The sequence below is a fragment of the Tupaia chinensis genome, unplaced genomic scaffold (assembly GCF_000334495.1).
Source record: "Tupaia chinensis unplaced genomic scaffold, TupChi_1.0 Scaffold000239_1, whole genome shotgun sequence".
Taxonomy (NCBI): domain Eukaryota; kingdom Metazoa; phylum Chordata; class Mammalia; order Scandentia; family Tupaiidae; genus Tupaia; species Tupaia belangeri.
This window is the reverse complement of record NW_006159717.1, coordinates 1,189,101-1,200,926: the sequence shown is the minus strand read 5'-3', so window position 1 is coordinate 1,200,926 and position 11,826 is coordinate 1,189,101. Positions and strand designations below refer to the sequence as shown.

Here is an 11,826-nt window from a genome sequence, read left to right as displayed (position 1 = left end):
GGGACAAGATATTTTTGGGCCAGCAGGTGGCATGATGGTTAAGGGCACTGGACTCCCACATGGCTGACTATGGTTCAAATTCCGGACCTAGTGGCTTGCTTTTCACTTTCTCTTTTTCTCTGTCCCTCTGTGGTCAAAGTGCAACAAATGAATAAATAAATAAGTAAAGTTAAATAATTTTTTTTTTTTAAAAAGGTATTTTCACGGCCAGCAGGTACCGTGGTGGTTAAGGATATTGGACTCCTACATGGTGGACCACAGTTCAAGTCCTGGACCTGGTGGCTTGTTTTCTCACTTTCCTCACTCTTTCACTCTGTCCCTCTCTGCTCAAAATTTAAATAAATAAATAAGTAAATGAATGAGTAAATAAAGTTAAATAAAATATTTTTTAAAAGAAGATATTTTCATTTGTTTTGTGCCGTGTATCTCCAAAAGCAGTTCTGTTCCATTATGGTTACCAGTATTGCACTCCTAAGTCCCAGAACAACACTTCCTCTTTCACTAGAAAGAATAGCTGGTGACCCTCACATAGATAACCTTTCCTTTGCACCTTTGTTGTGTCTGACCTCACACTATACTTCTTTGTGTAGTTGTTTGGTTTTGGTTTGGTTTGGTTTTTGCCATGAAGTAAAAACTAGAAAGACCGGGATTCCCCAGTACCTTGCACTGTGTGTGAAACACCCTTTTCTGGCTCCTCCTCAGCACCAGATGGCCTTCCCAAGTTGATGCCCAAGTTGGCAGCCAGGTGAGACTGAGACCGTTGCTGCTTTATCGGAAGGCTTTCACTGCCTAGGTGATGAAAGCCTCCTTTGACCATTGTCTTCATTGCTTGCATATGTTGTTATTACTGTTGCTGGTGAATGCACGTATATGTATATATTTGTATGTAAAAATGTATCCATATATTTATATGGATATGTGCATAAATGTATTATGTATATACATATGTCTGTTTATATATACAAAACAGTAACTTTCCATTTTAAATTTAGTTAGATTTTTACTATAGGGCACATGCACTTGTCAGAGAGACAGAGAGACAGAAAACTAGAAGTCACTCCCCAGGGGGACAGCCATGCCACAGTCCTTTCTCCAGTCTCCTCTCTGGATCTTGGGCACACACACACACGCACCTAGCGTGAGCTTTAAGTCATTTGATCCGGGACTCAAACCACAGTCGGCTACGTGGGAGTCCAGGATGTAACCAATATACCATCTGCTAGCCTCTATTTTTTTTTTTAAGAATTATTTGATTTAACTTTTTAATTTATGCATTTTTTTTTTGAGAAGTGTATGCTATAGGGTGCGTCCACTTGCCAGAAAGAGAGAAACAGACAGAAAGCGAGAAATCACCCCCTGGGGGGATGGTCACGCCACAATCCCTTCTCCTCCATTCTCTTAGGATCTTGGGCACGCACACACATGCGCCCAGCATGAGTTTACCAGGTCCGGGACTCAAACCGTGGTCGACTACATAGGAGTCTAGCAACATAGCCATTATGCTAACTGCTGGTCTCATTTATGCATTTATTTTAATTTGACCAGAGAGGGGCAGAGTGAGAGTGTGTGAGAGAGAAAGAGAGAGAGAAAGTGAGAAAGTAAGCTGCCAGGTCAGGAACTAGAACCATGGCCAGTCATGTGGGAGTCCAGCGCCCTTAACTGTCATGCCACCTGCCGGCCCCCCATTTTTATTTTTTTATTTTTAAGTTTGCTATGGAATAGACACATGTCCTACAGAGAGAGGGAGAGGGTAAATGAAAAAGCAAACCACTAGTTTTGGGATTTGAACCGTGGTCAGCCAAGTGGGAGTCCAGCACCTTAACCACCACACCACCTGCTGGCCCCAAAAAGTAACTTTCACATAGACATACTAGTTTTCTGTTTGTTTGTCTGTTTGTTTTCTGGGATATCTTTTCTTCTGTTTTTTAATAAAGTATAAAAATTATCTTCAGTATCATTGTTTGTAATATTTCAACTACAAGCAGCGGTGGGTATGGTTTTTGTTTCGTAACCATATATGTCATATATCAAAAACATAAGTATTGCTTTACTCTCTGAACAGAAATCAGCCAAAACACTGACATCTATTCCTTGCAAATCAGCGAAGCCCTCAGAGGATTTGACTGAGACCACCAAGGACCTGGGGAAGACCGAGCTTTTCTGCTCTGTCAGCTGTCTCTCTGCGTACAACAGAGCGAAGGCGGAGCCTTCCACAGGTATGTTGTCGACGCCTGCAGACGCTGAGGGCCTGTTGAGTGTGACTGCTTTGCTCGAATTTATAGCCTTGACTCACTGCCAGATTAAACTGGTTTAAAAGTCAAAGCAGTCTGAAAACGTGTTGCAAAGAACTATTTAAAAGTACTTTTGTGTGGGACCAGCAGGTAGCATGGTGGTTAAGGCGCTGGACACTCCCACATGGCTAACTATGGTTCGAGTCCTGGACTTGGTGGCTTCCTTTCTCACTTTTCCCTCTCTCTCTGTGTGTGTGTGTGTCTCTGGTCAAAGTAGGTTGTGTTGGCCCTGTTCAAAGTAAAATAAATGAAGGAATAAATAAAAGTAAAATAAATAATTTCTTAAAAAAAAAAAGTATTTTTGTTTAAAAGGAAGGCTACTTCACCACCAGAGATTTAATTTTTATTTTATAGATTATCATGTTGAATGTTGGACTTGGTCCATGGGAGGTACTCATTCAATATTGAGTACTTACTACATTTATGCTAGGAGTGGTTCTATAGAATAGAATGCTATATTAACCCTGCATTGTCAGAAGAAAGCTTCTAGTTACGTGTCACTCAAGGTGTAAGTGGTTAGGAATACTGTAAGGCCGGGTTGGCAGGTAACGTGGTTAAAGGTGTTGGACTCCCACGTGGTCGACTGACTCAGGTCCCAGGCTTGATGGCTTGCTTTCTCATTTTCTCTCTCTCGGGTCAAATTAAAAAATAATAATAATTGGGACCAGCAGTTGGCATAATGACTACGTCGCTGGACTCCCATGTAGTCGACCGCAGTTCACGTCCCGACCCAGTGGCTTAAAACTCATGCCAGGCATGTGTGCATGCGTGCCCAAGATCCCAAGAGGAGAATGGAGGAAAAGGGATTGCGGCGTGGCCATCCCCCCTGGGGGGTGATTTCTTGCTTTCTATCTCTCTATCTGGCGAGCGCACGCACCCTATAGCAAAAAACCTCTTAAAAAAAAAAAAAAGAAAGAAAAAAATAATAATTGAAGTTAAATAATTCTTTAAAAAGAAAGAACTACATTGTGGTGTCCTCACAGCCATCCAGGGATTCTGTCAGAGCCTCGCTGGGTCACTGATGCTGTTGATCCAGTGTGTCAGCGAGGCCCCTAGAGTTCCAGCATTGTGCACAGTGGCTCATTCCAGAAATCTCTCAGTTCTCGCTTGGGTACCATCCTAGATCCATTGGTGATACGATCTATGAATTATGGGAGAGTTAGAAATTGATGCTCTTTTAGGAGATTCTTTTAGGTTTTTTGCCATTAGGTAACTGTGCTTGCTAAAGACAGAGGGCAAGTGAGAAATCACTCAGGGGAATGGCCATGCTGCAGTCCCTTCTCTATTTTCTTAGGATTTTAGGCATACACACATGTGATTTTCAAGTTGCCAGGTCCAGGGCTTGAACCATGGGTGACCATATAGGAGTCCAGTGCCTTAAACACCACCACACCATGTGCTGGCCCAATAGATTGTATTGGAATCATTTTTCTGTTCTTCATAGATAAATTTCACAGTACAAATTTGCTCAAGATTTCAAACAGGACTGAGAAATCATTTGTGAAGGTAATGGATTAAAAATATCAGGGAAGTGTAATTTTGTGCTGCTATAATGAATATTTTTTTTTTCTTTGAGAGAGAGAGTTAGTTTCTTGCTATAGGGCATGTATGCTCGCCAGAGAGTGAGAGAGAAAAAAAGAGACCAAAAACAAGAAATCACCCTTCCCAGGGGGATTGGCCATCCCACAATCTCTTTTCCTCCATTCTCCTCCTAGATTTTGGGCATGCACACATACACACCTGGCATGAGTTTTAAGCCTCTGGCTCTGGGACTCACACTCTGGTCGACTACTTGGGAGTTCAGTGACAAAACTATTACATCATGTGCTGGTTCCAAGAATATTATATTGAAGAACCTGATTATCCCTGGGTCCTAAGAAATATTTCACCAATATCCAATAATACCTTAAGCTGTTAGATACTTGCAATGTCCCTGAAACACTGTTGTTTTTAATTTCGAGGGCACATGCCCTCCTGGGAGATGACCGCTAATGTGAGAATGCACCCATCCATGAGGAATAGTCCTGCTGCAATCCCTGCTCCTCTGTCCTCTCCTTTCAGGATCTGGGTATGCACACATACCCCATGTGTTTCTTAAGTCACAGTGTCCTGGCCTTGAGTTGTGCTGCCACCCACATGGGATCCAGCCACTGTAACCACCAGGCCCCAGCAGCCCTAAGCACTCATTTTGTTTTTGTGAAAAATCACCCCCAGCCCTTTCCCTGATGCTGCCAAGTCGCGCGGAGACTTAGGTGCATTCAAGGTTTGGCTCCCCCTGTAATCCACGGTCATGACCAAGGAGGGCATTGCTGCTAGAGGTGCAGTGGACACTAGTACTGCTTTACAAGAGGTGCTGAAGACCGCCCTCACCCACGAAGGCCTACCACGTGAAATTCGTCAAGCCGCCACGGCCCACCTATGTGTGCTTGCATCCAGCTGTGAGGAACCTATGTATGCCAGGTTGGTGGAGGCCCTTTGTGCCAAACACCAAATCAACCTGATTAAGATCAATGACAAGATATTATGGGAATGGGTAGGCCTCTGTAAAATTGACAGAGAGGGAAATACTGTAAAGTGCTTGGTTGCTGCCGTGTGGTAATTAAGGACTATGGCAAGGAATCCCAGGCCAAGGACGTCATTGAAGAGTACTTCAAATGCAAGAAATTAAAAGATAAGAACAATTGGCTCTTGGGGGAAAAAAATCACCCCCTAGGAGAGGGCCACGCCACAATCCCCTCTGTTCCATTCTCCTCTTGGGATTTCGGACATGCATACACACACACCCAGCGTGAGTTATTTCTTTTTATTAATTAATTAGTTTTAATTTTTTACCAGAGAGAGAGGAAAGTGAGTAAACAAGCCACCAGGTCTGGGACTCAAACCATGGTCAGCCATGTGGGAGTCCAGTGCTTCCAATCACCATGTCACCTACTGGCCCCCTCAGTGTGAGTTTTAAGCCACTGATCCAGGACTTGAATTGCAGCTGACTACATGAGAGAGTCCAGCAACATAACCATTAGGTCATCTGCTGATCCCAAAACACTCTTTTTTTTTTTTTTTAAAGAGGTTTTTGCTACAGGGCACGTGCCCTCCTCGAGAGACAGAAACTGAGAAATCACCCCCCAGGGGGGGATGGCCACGTCACAATCCCTTCTCCATTCTCCTCTCGGGATCTTGGGCGTGCACGCACACACTCCTGACAAGAGTTTAAGCCACTGGGTCCAGGACTTGAACCAAGATTGACTACATTGGAGTCCAGCGACATAGCCATTATGCTAACTGCTGGTCCCCCAGAACACTCATTGTTAAACAGAGCTTTCTGATTTATTCTGCCTAGTTTGTAAGAAATCTTTGTGTTTATTTCTACCAGTGAATGTTTCCATACATAATACTTCACCGGAGCTGCCTTCTCCCAAGAAAGATACAACCCCAGTGATCAGCAATATAGTGTCCTTGGCAGACACACCTGCTGCCCTGCCTGTCGCGGACACTGACGTCGCACAAGGTAAAAACTGATGTTAAGGTATTCGACCAAACGCTGTTTCGTCTTACTTGGCAAATCAGTTGACGTGCTAAACGTTCTTGTTTCCTGATACAAAATAAGCAATTCTAGTTTATGACGCTGCTTTACAGGTTATCGAGTAAGATCTTGAATTTATACTCCTTATTTCTCTGAACAGGTCTGGTTTCTTCAGTAACAGCAAATGTCATTGTGGATGTAAGTTTTACCTTGAGTTTTTTTCTTTTTTGCTACTGTATATTTCAAGTAGATTATATACATACATTTAAAAAGAATACTTAAGGGGCCAGCAGATGCCATGGTGGTTAAGGTGCTAGATTCCCACATGGTTGACTACAGTTCAAGTCCCATACCTGGCAGCTTGTTTTCTCACTTTTCCTCTCTCTCACTGGTCAAATTAAATAATTATACATACATGTGTGTGTGTGTGTGTGTGTGTGTGTATATATATATATATACACACATACATATACACATACATATACACATACATATATATGTATAATTAAAATTAAATAATTATACATACGTGTATATATTATATATGTAATTATTTAATTATATATCATATATATTGTATATATATTTGAATAACTTTTGTATAAATATGTATATATATTTATTATACACACACGTACACTTGGTGAACACATACCCTCTGGCAAAAATTTTTTTTTTTTTGAGAGGTTTTCGCTATAGGGCGCGTGCGCTCGCCAGACAGACAGAGAGAGACATAGAGACAGAAAGTGAGAAATCACCCCCAAGAGGGGATGGCCACGCCACAATCCCTTCTCCTCCATTCTCCTCTTGGGATCTTGGGCATGCACGCACACGTGCCCGGCGTGAGTTTTAAGCCACCGGGTCCGGGACGCAAACCGCGGTTGACTACGTGGGAGTCCAGCGACATAGCCATTACGCTAACTGCTGGTTCCCTGGCAAAATATTTTTAAAGAAGAAATTTTTTTTAATTATTTTGTTTAACTTTAGTTATTTGTCTATTTTTATTTGACCAGAGAGCAAAAAAGAAAGGGAAATTAAGAAAGTCACTAGGTCTGGGACTTGAACTGCAGTCAGCCACCACGTGGGAATCTAGCATCCTTAACTGCCACGCCACCTGCCAGCCCCAAGGAGAATATTAAACAGAAATTATTAGTCATACCCCCACCACCCCCCTTTTTTTTTAAGAGTTATTTTATTTAACTTTATTTATTTATTTACTTATTTTAATTTGACGAGAGAGACACAGGATGAGAGAGAGAGAGCAGGAAAGTGAGAAAGGAAGCCTCCAGGTCTGGTACTCAAACCGCAGTCGGCCATGTGGGAGTCCAGCGCTCTTAACCATTGTACCACCTGCCAGCCCCACCCCCGTTTTTTTTGTTTTTGTTTTTTATTTATGCTTACTAATCAAGTCTAATCATCTGAGCAATGAAAATTGTTTTTATTATATTACATATTAAAAGATTCTTCAAACATTTCGTAATAAATTTAGATTACAAATAAGTACGTTTTAAATAACTGCTACTGTTTCCTCCAGTGGAGCTCATAATATAACTCACCCACTCATCTTACTGTGTTATTAGAAGTGTGTGATATTTTAACTGATTATTCAAAATCTGTAAAAACAACTGCTATTTTACCATTTTCTCCTAAAGATTTCAAAGAGGGCACCCAGTGATTCGAACATTGGTGTTACCTGTAGCAGTAGCACGGAAGAGCCAAGACTTTCACCCTCGTTGGTGGTACTGGGTCGGCCAGCAGTGGCTTCCAGTGTAGACATACAAAAAGATACAGTGCCAAGCCAGGACCCTTCACACAATATGACTTCTGTGAAAATAAGTGCTGGACCGTGTCACCCAAAGTTTACATCCAAAGTACAAAAAGTAAAGGGTAAATCAAGAACTGTTCAAAAACCTTGGTGTTCAAATTTTCAGCGTTTGAAAAACAGTAGTAAAAAAGATGTGACATTCTGTTACTCGTGCCAGTTGTTCTACCAGAAAAAGTTTAGCTGTGCAGGAGAGTCCTGTGCAGCCCAAGGTACCTTTAATTGGAAAAAAACTCTGGAAAAGTTCAGAAAGCATGAAAAAAGCAAAATACATTTGAAGTCATTGCAGTTCTGGAGGGAATACCAGTTTGGTGATGCAGCTGTCCATGGTCATTTAGCTACTCATTCAAAACAGATCGAGGGAAACTGGAAGTACCTAAAGCTTATAATTGAGAATATTTTATTCCTTGGAAAGCAGTGTTTACCCTTAAGAGATGACCAGTCTATTTCATCTGTGAATAAAGGCAGTTTTTTAGAATTGTTAGAAATCAGAGCAAAGGATAAAGGAGAAGACGTATTTCGGCTTATGAACTCACAAGTTGATTTCTATAACAGTACACAAGTTCAAAATGATATTATTGAAATCATCAAGGCGGAAATGTTAAAGGACGTTGTGGACGAGATCAACGTCTCCTCAGCTTTTTCAGTGATCTGTGATGAGATAACTGATGGCACCACTAAAGAGCAGCTTTCAATTTGTGTAAGGTACCCACAGAAAACGTCGAAGGCTATCTTAATTAAAGAAAGATTCTTGGGTTTTGTTGCTATTGAAGAGATGACCGGGACCCACTTACATAGGACTATAAAAACGTATCTGCAGCAAATTGGAGTTGATTTGAAAAAAATACGTGGCCAGGCCTATGATAGCACCACCAGTTTGAGGACCAAATTTAGTAAGATTGCAGCAGAATTCAAGAAGGAAGAGCCAAGAGCCTTGTACATACATTGTTACGCGCATTGCTTGGATTTGGCAGTCATTAGGTTTTGTAAAGAAGTCAAAGAACTCCGAAGAGCTCTCAGCGTGCTCAGTTCTCTGTTCCACACTATTCCTGCATCTGGGGAAATGTTGGCAAGTTTTCGAAACATTTGTAAGCTGAGTCAAAACAAAACATGCCAGAAACACGCATCCCAACAGTTTTGGAGCATCCAAGACCGTACTTTACTGTCTGTGATTGACAGTCTCCCAGAGATTATTGAGACCTTGGACGGTATCTCCAGCCATTCTGCAAACACAAGTTTGGCTGATGAATTGAGTGATCTGTTGACACTGGTTTCCAAATTCGAATTTATCTTTTGTTTGAAATTTCTCTATCGAGTACTGAGTGTTACAGGAATTCTTTCCAAAGAGCTTCAGAGTGAAACCATAGACATTTTCTCTTTGTCTTCAAAAATAGAAGCAATTTTGGAATGTTTATCATCTGAAAGAAATGATGTGTATTTCAAAACTATGTGGGAGGGAACAGAGGAAATATGTCAGAAAATTACCTGTAAAGGTTTTGAGGTTGAAAAACCTACTCTTCGGAAAAGAAGAAAAATTCAAAAAACAGTGGATCTCGATGATTCAGCCAGTATGTCTTTTCCTACCTCTATAGAAGAACAATACAAAATTAGTATTTATTACCAAGGATTGGATACTATATTACAGAATTTAAAATTATGTTTTTCAGAGTTCGATTATTATAAACTGAAGCAAATTTCAGAACTTCTATTTAAGTGGAATGAACCATTAAATGAAGCAACAGCCAGAAATGTTCAAGAATTTTATAAACTCGATGCTGACCTTATCCCAGAGCTCAGATTTTACCGGCACTATGCAAAGCTCAATTTCGTCATCGACTACGACCGCATCAACCTCGTCAGCCTTGGCTGCTTGTTCATTCAGCACGGTCTTCACAATAATATTCCGTGTATCTCACAGCTGTTGTACACTGCTCTGTCTTGGCCAGTTTCTCCAGCACATGCTGAAGACTCATTTTCTATCCTGCCCCGTCTTAAAACATATTTATGTCATACCATGGGACAAGAGAAGCTCAGTGGCCTGGCCCTCATGGCTGTGGAGCAGGAGTTGGTAAATAAACTGATGGAGCCCGAGAGACTAAATGGAATTGTGCAAAAGTTTATCACTCAGATGAAAGAAAGATAATACTTGCTCAGTTGAACTTACCTAAAAGAATTTTGTATTTCTGTTGGAATGGTCATTTTTTTTATTTCAGTCATGCTTCTCTTTTAAGAAAAAGATGGTTTTAAACAGTACATGTTGGGGCCAACAGGTGGCACAGTAGTTGACGTGCTGGACTCCCACATGGCCAACTGTGGTTCATAGCCCGGACCTGGTGGCGTAGCTTTCTCGCTTTCCCTTTCTCTCTCTCTCTTTCTCTCTGGTCAAATAAAAAAAATAACAACAACAAATAAAATTTTTAAAAATCTTAAAAAACAACAGTATATGTTAACATGTGGTTCAATATTCATAAGATGGAGCCATTCCCATGTCCTGGTGTTAAGAGAGCCAGATCCCACATAGCCAACTGTACAGTTTGAATCCTGGCCCTGATAGCTTGAGAAGCATGCTGTGTGTATGTGTATGTGTGCTCCAAATCCCAGAAAGATGGAGAAATGGAAGAGAAGGGATTACGGTATAACCATGCCCCATTGAGAGGGTGCTTTCTCCCTTTTTGTCTCTCTTTGTATGACAAATACACATGCCCTCTGGCAGATTTTTTTAAAAAGAAAAAAAATTCTTAAGACATAGAATGATATATTGGGGACCAGCAGATGCCGTAGTGGTTGAGGCACTGGACATTTCCACATGGCCGACCACGGTTCGCGTCCTGGACCTGGTGGCTTGCTTTCTCACTTTCCCTCTTTCTCTCTCTTTGTGTCTCTCTCTGGTCAAATTAAAATAAAATGAATGAATAAATAAAATAATTCTTAAAAAAAAAAAAAGACATAGAATGATATAGTCTCCTTGTTTTAGAACTCAGTTCTACCTCCCTGAAGTGTTAACCTGTTCCTCAAGAGAGATTTTTTTTCTATAGAGCATGCATGCTCGCCAGAGAAGAAGAGAGACAGAGACACAGCAAGAAATCACCCCTCAGGGAGGATGGCCACGCCACAATCCCTTCTCCTCCATTCTCCTCTCAGGATCTTGGGCATGCATGCGCATGTGCCCAGCATGAGTTTAAGCCACTGGGTCTGGGACTCAAACCCCTGTCAACTGTGGGAGTCAAATGACAACCATTATACCATCTGTTGGTCCCACCTTAATTATCTTTCTAGAGATATTTTCTGTAAGTGGTACTTAGGGTGTATAATGCACACTATTCTTCAATTTATCTTCTCTGTATAATGTGATGTGTTTCAGATTGTCCCATATCAGTACATAGCTCTGTGATTCTTTCTTTTTTTTTTTTTTTTTCAGGTTTTTTTTTAGTTTATTTCTTTTTTCTTTTCTTTTCTTTTTTTTTGGAGAGGTTTTTGCCACAGCGTGCATGCGCTCACCAGACAGTCAGAGAGAGACAGAGACAGAAAGTGAGAAATCACCCCCCAGGGGGGATGGCAGGGGGGATGGCCACGCCGCAATCCCTTCTCCTCCATTCTCCTCTCGGGATCCTGGGCACACATGCACACGCGCCCGGCGTGAGTTTTAAGCCACCGGGTCCAGGACATGAACCGCGGTCGACTACGTGGGAGTCCAGCGACATAGCCATTACGCTAATTGCTGGTTCCCTAGTTTATTTATTTTTTAAAATTTTATTTATTATCACTATTCTTTAGTTTTTTTGTTGTTTTTTTTTTCACATTTTTTTTCTTTTTTTTTTATTATTATCATAATCTTCTTTATATTACATTGGATTACATATAACTTTACATTGACTTCCATTGCTTTTTCAAAAGGGAATGCCATGCATGTCAGTCAATACAGAGGCATCGATCTCCCCGCTTTATCATTCAAAGTCTTTTCCATGCATTTCCCAATAATTATTATTATTATAATTTTTTAAAACAGTCAATCACTATTTCTCATTATGCTTGTTAAAAGACTTCACCCATCATGAAATACTTCCCAGACCAGTCCAGTTGAGAATACTATACACGTCATCTTCAACAGATAATAAACCATATCTGTTTCTCACTAACATCCCCTCTATTGTTCACTTGCTATCTTTCTCTATCCTCTTCTCTCTTTTTTTTTT

General features: G+C 41.0%; 1 protein-coding gene across 5 annotated transcripts in view; it reads left to right on the top strand.

The window, feature by feature from the left end:
• ZMYM1 (zinc finger MYM-type containing 1) overlaps positions 1–11,826 on the top strand; it is a 40,197-nt gene that overhangs the window by 21,031 nt on the left and 7,340 nt on the right. For 2 of the 5 annotated variants that reach the window (XM_006148695.3, XM_014587892.2), the window contains 4 exons: positions 2,063–2,216; positions 5,662–5,796; positions 5,972–6,009; positions 7,464–9,885. In XM_006148695.3, coding sequence (XP_006148757.2) covers positions 2,063–2,216; positions 5,662–5,796; positions 5,972–6,009; positions 7,464–9,776 — 2,640 coding nt within the window. In that variant the 3' untranslated portion in view covers positions 9,777–9,885. Of the gene's footprint in view, positions 1–2,062; positions 2,217–5,661; positions 5,797–5,971; positions 6,010–7,463; positions 9,886–11,826 lie in introns of those variants that run through there. The other 3 variants (XM_006148696.3, XM_006148698.3, XM_014587893.2) reach the window with 3 other exon arrangements.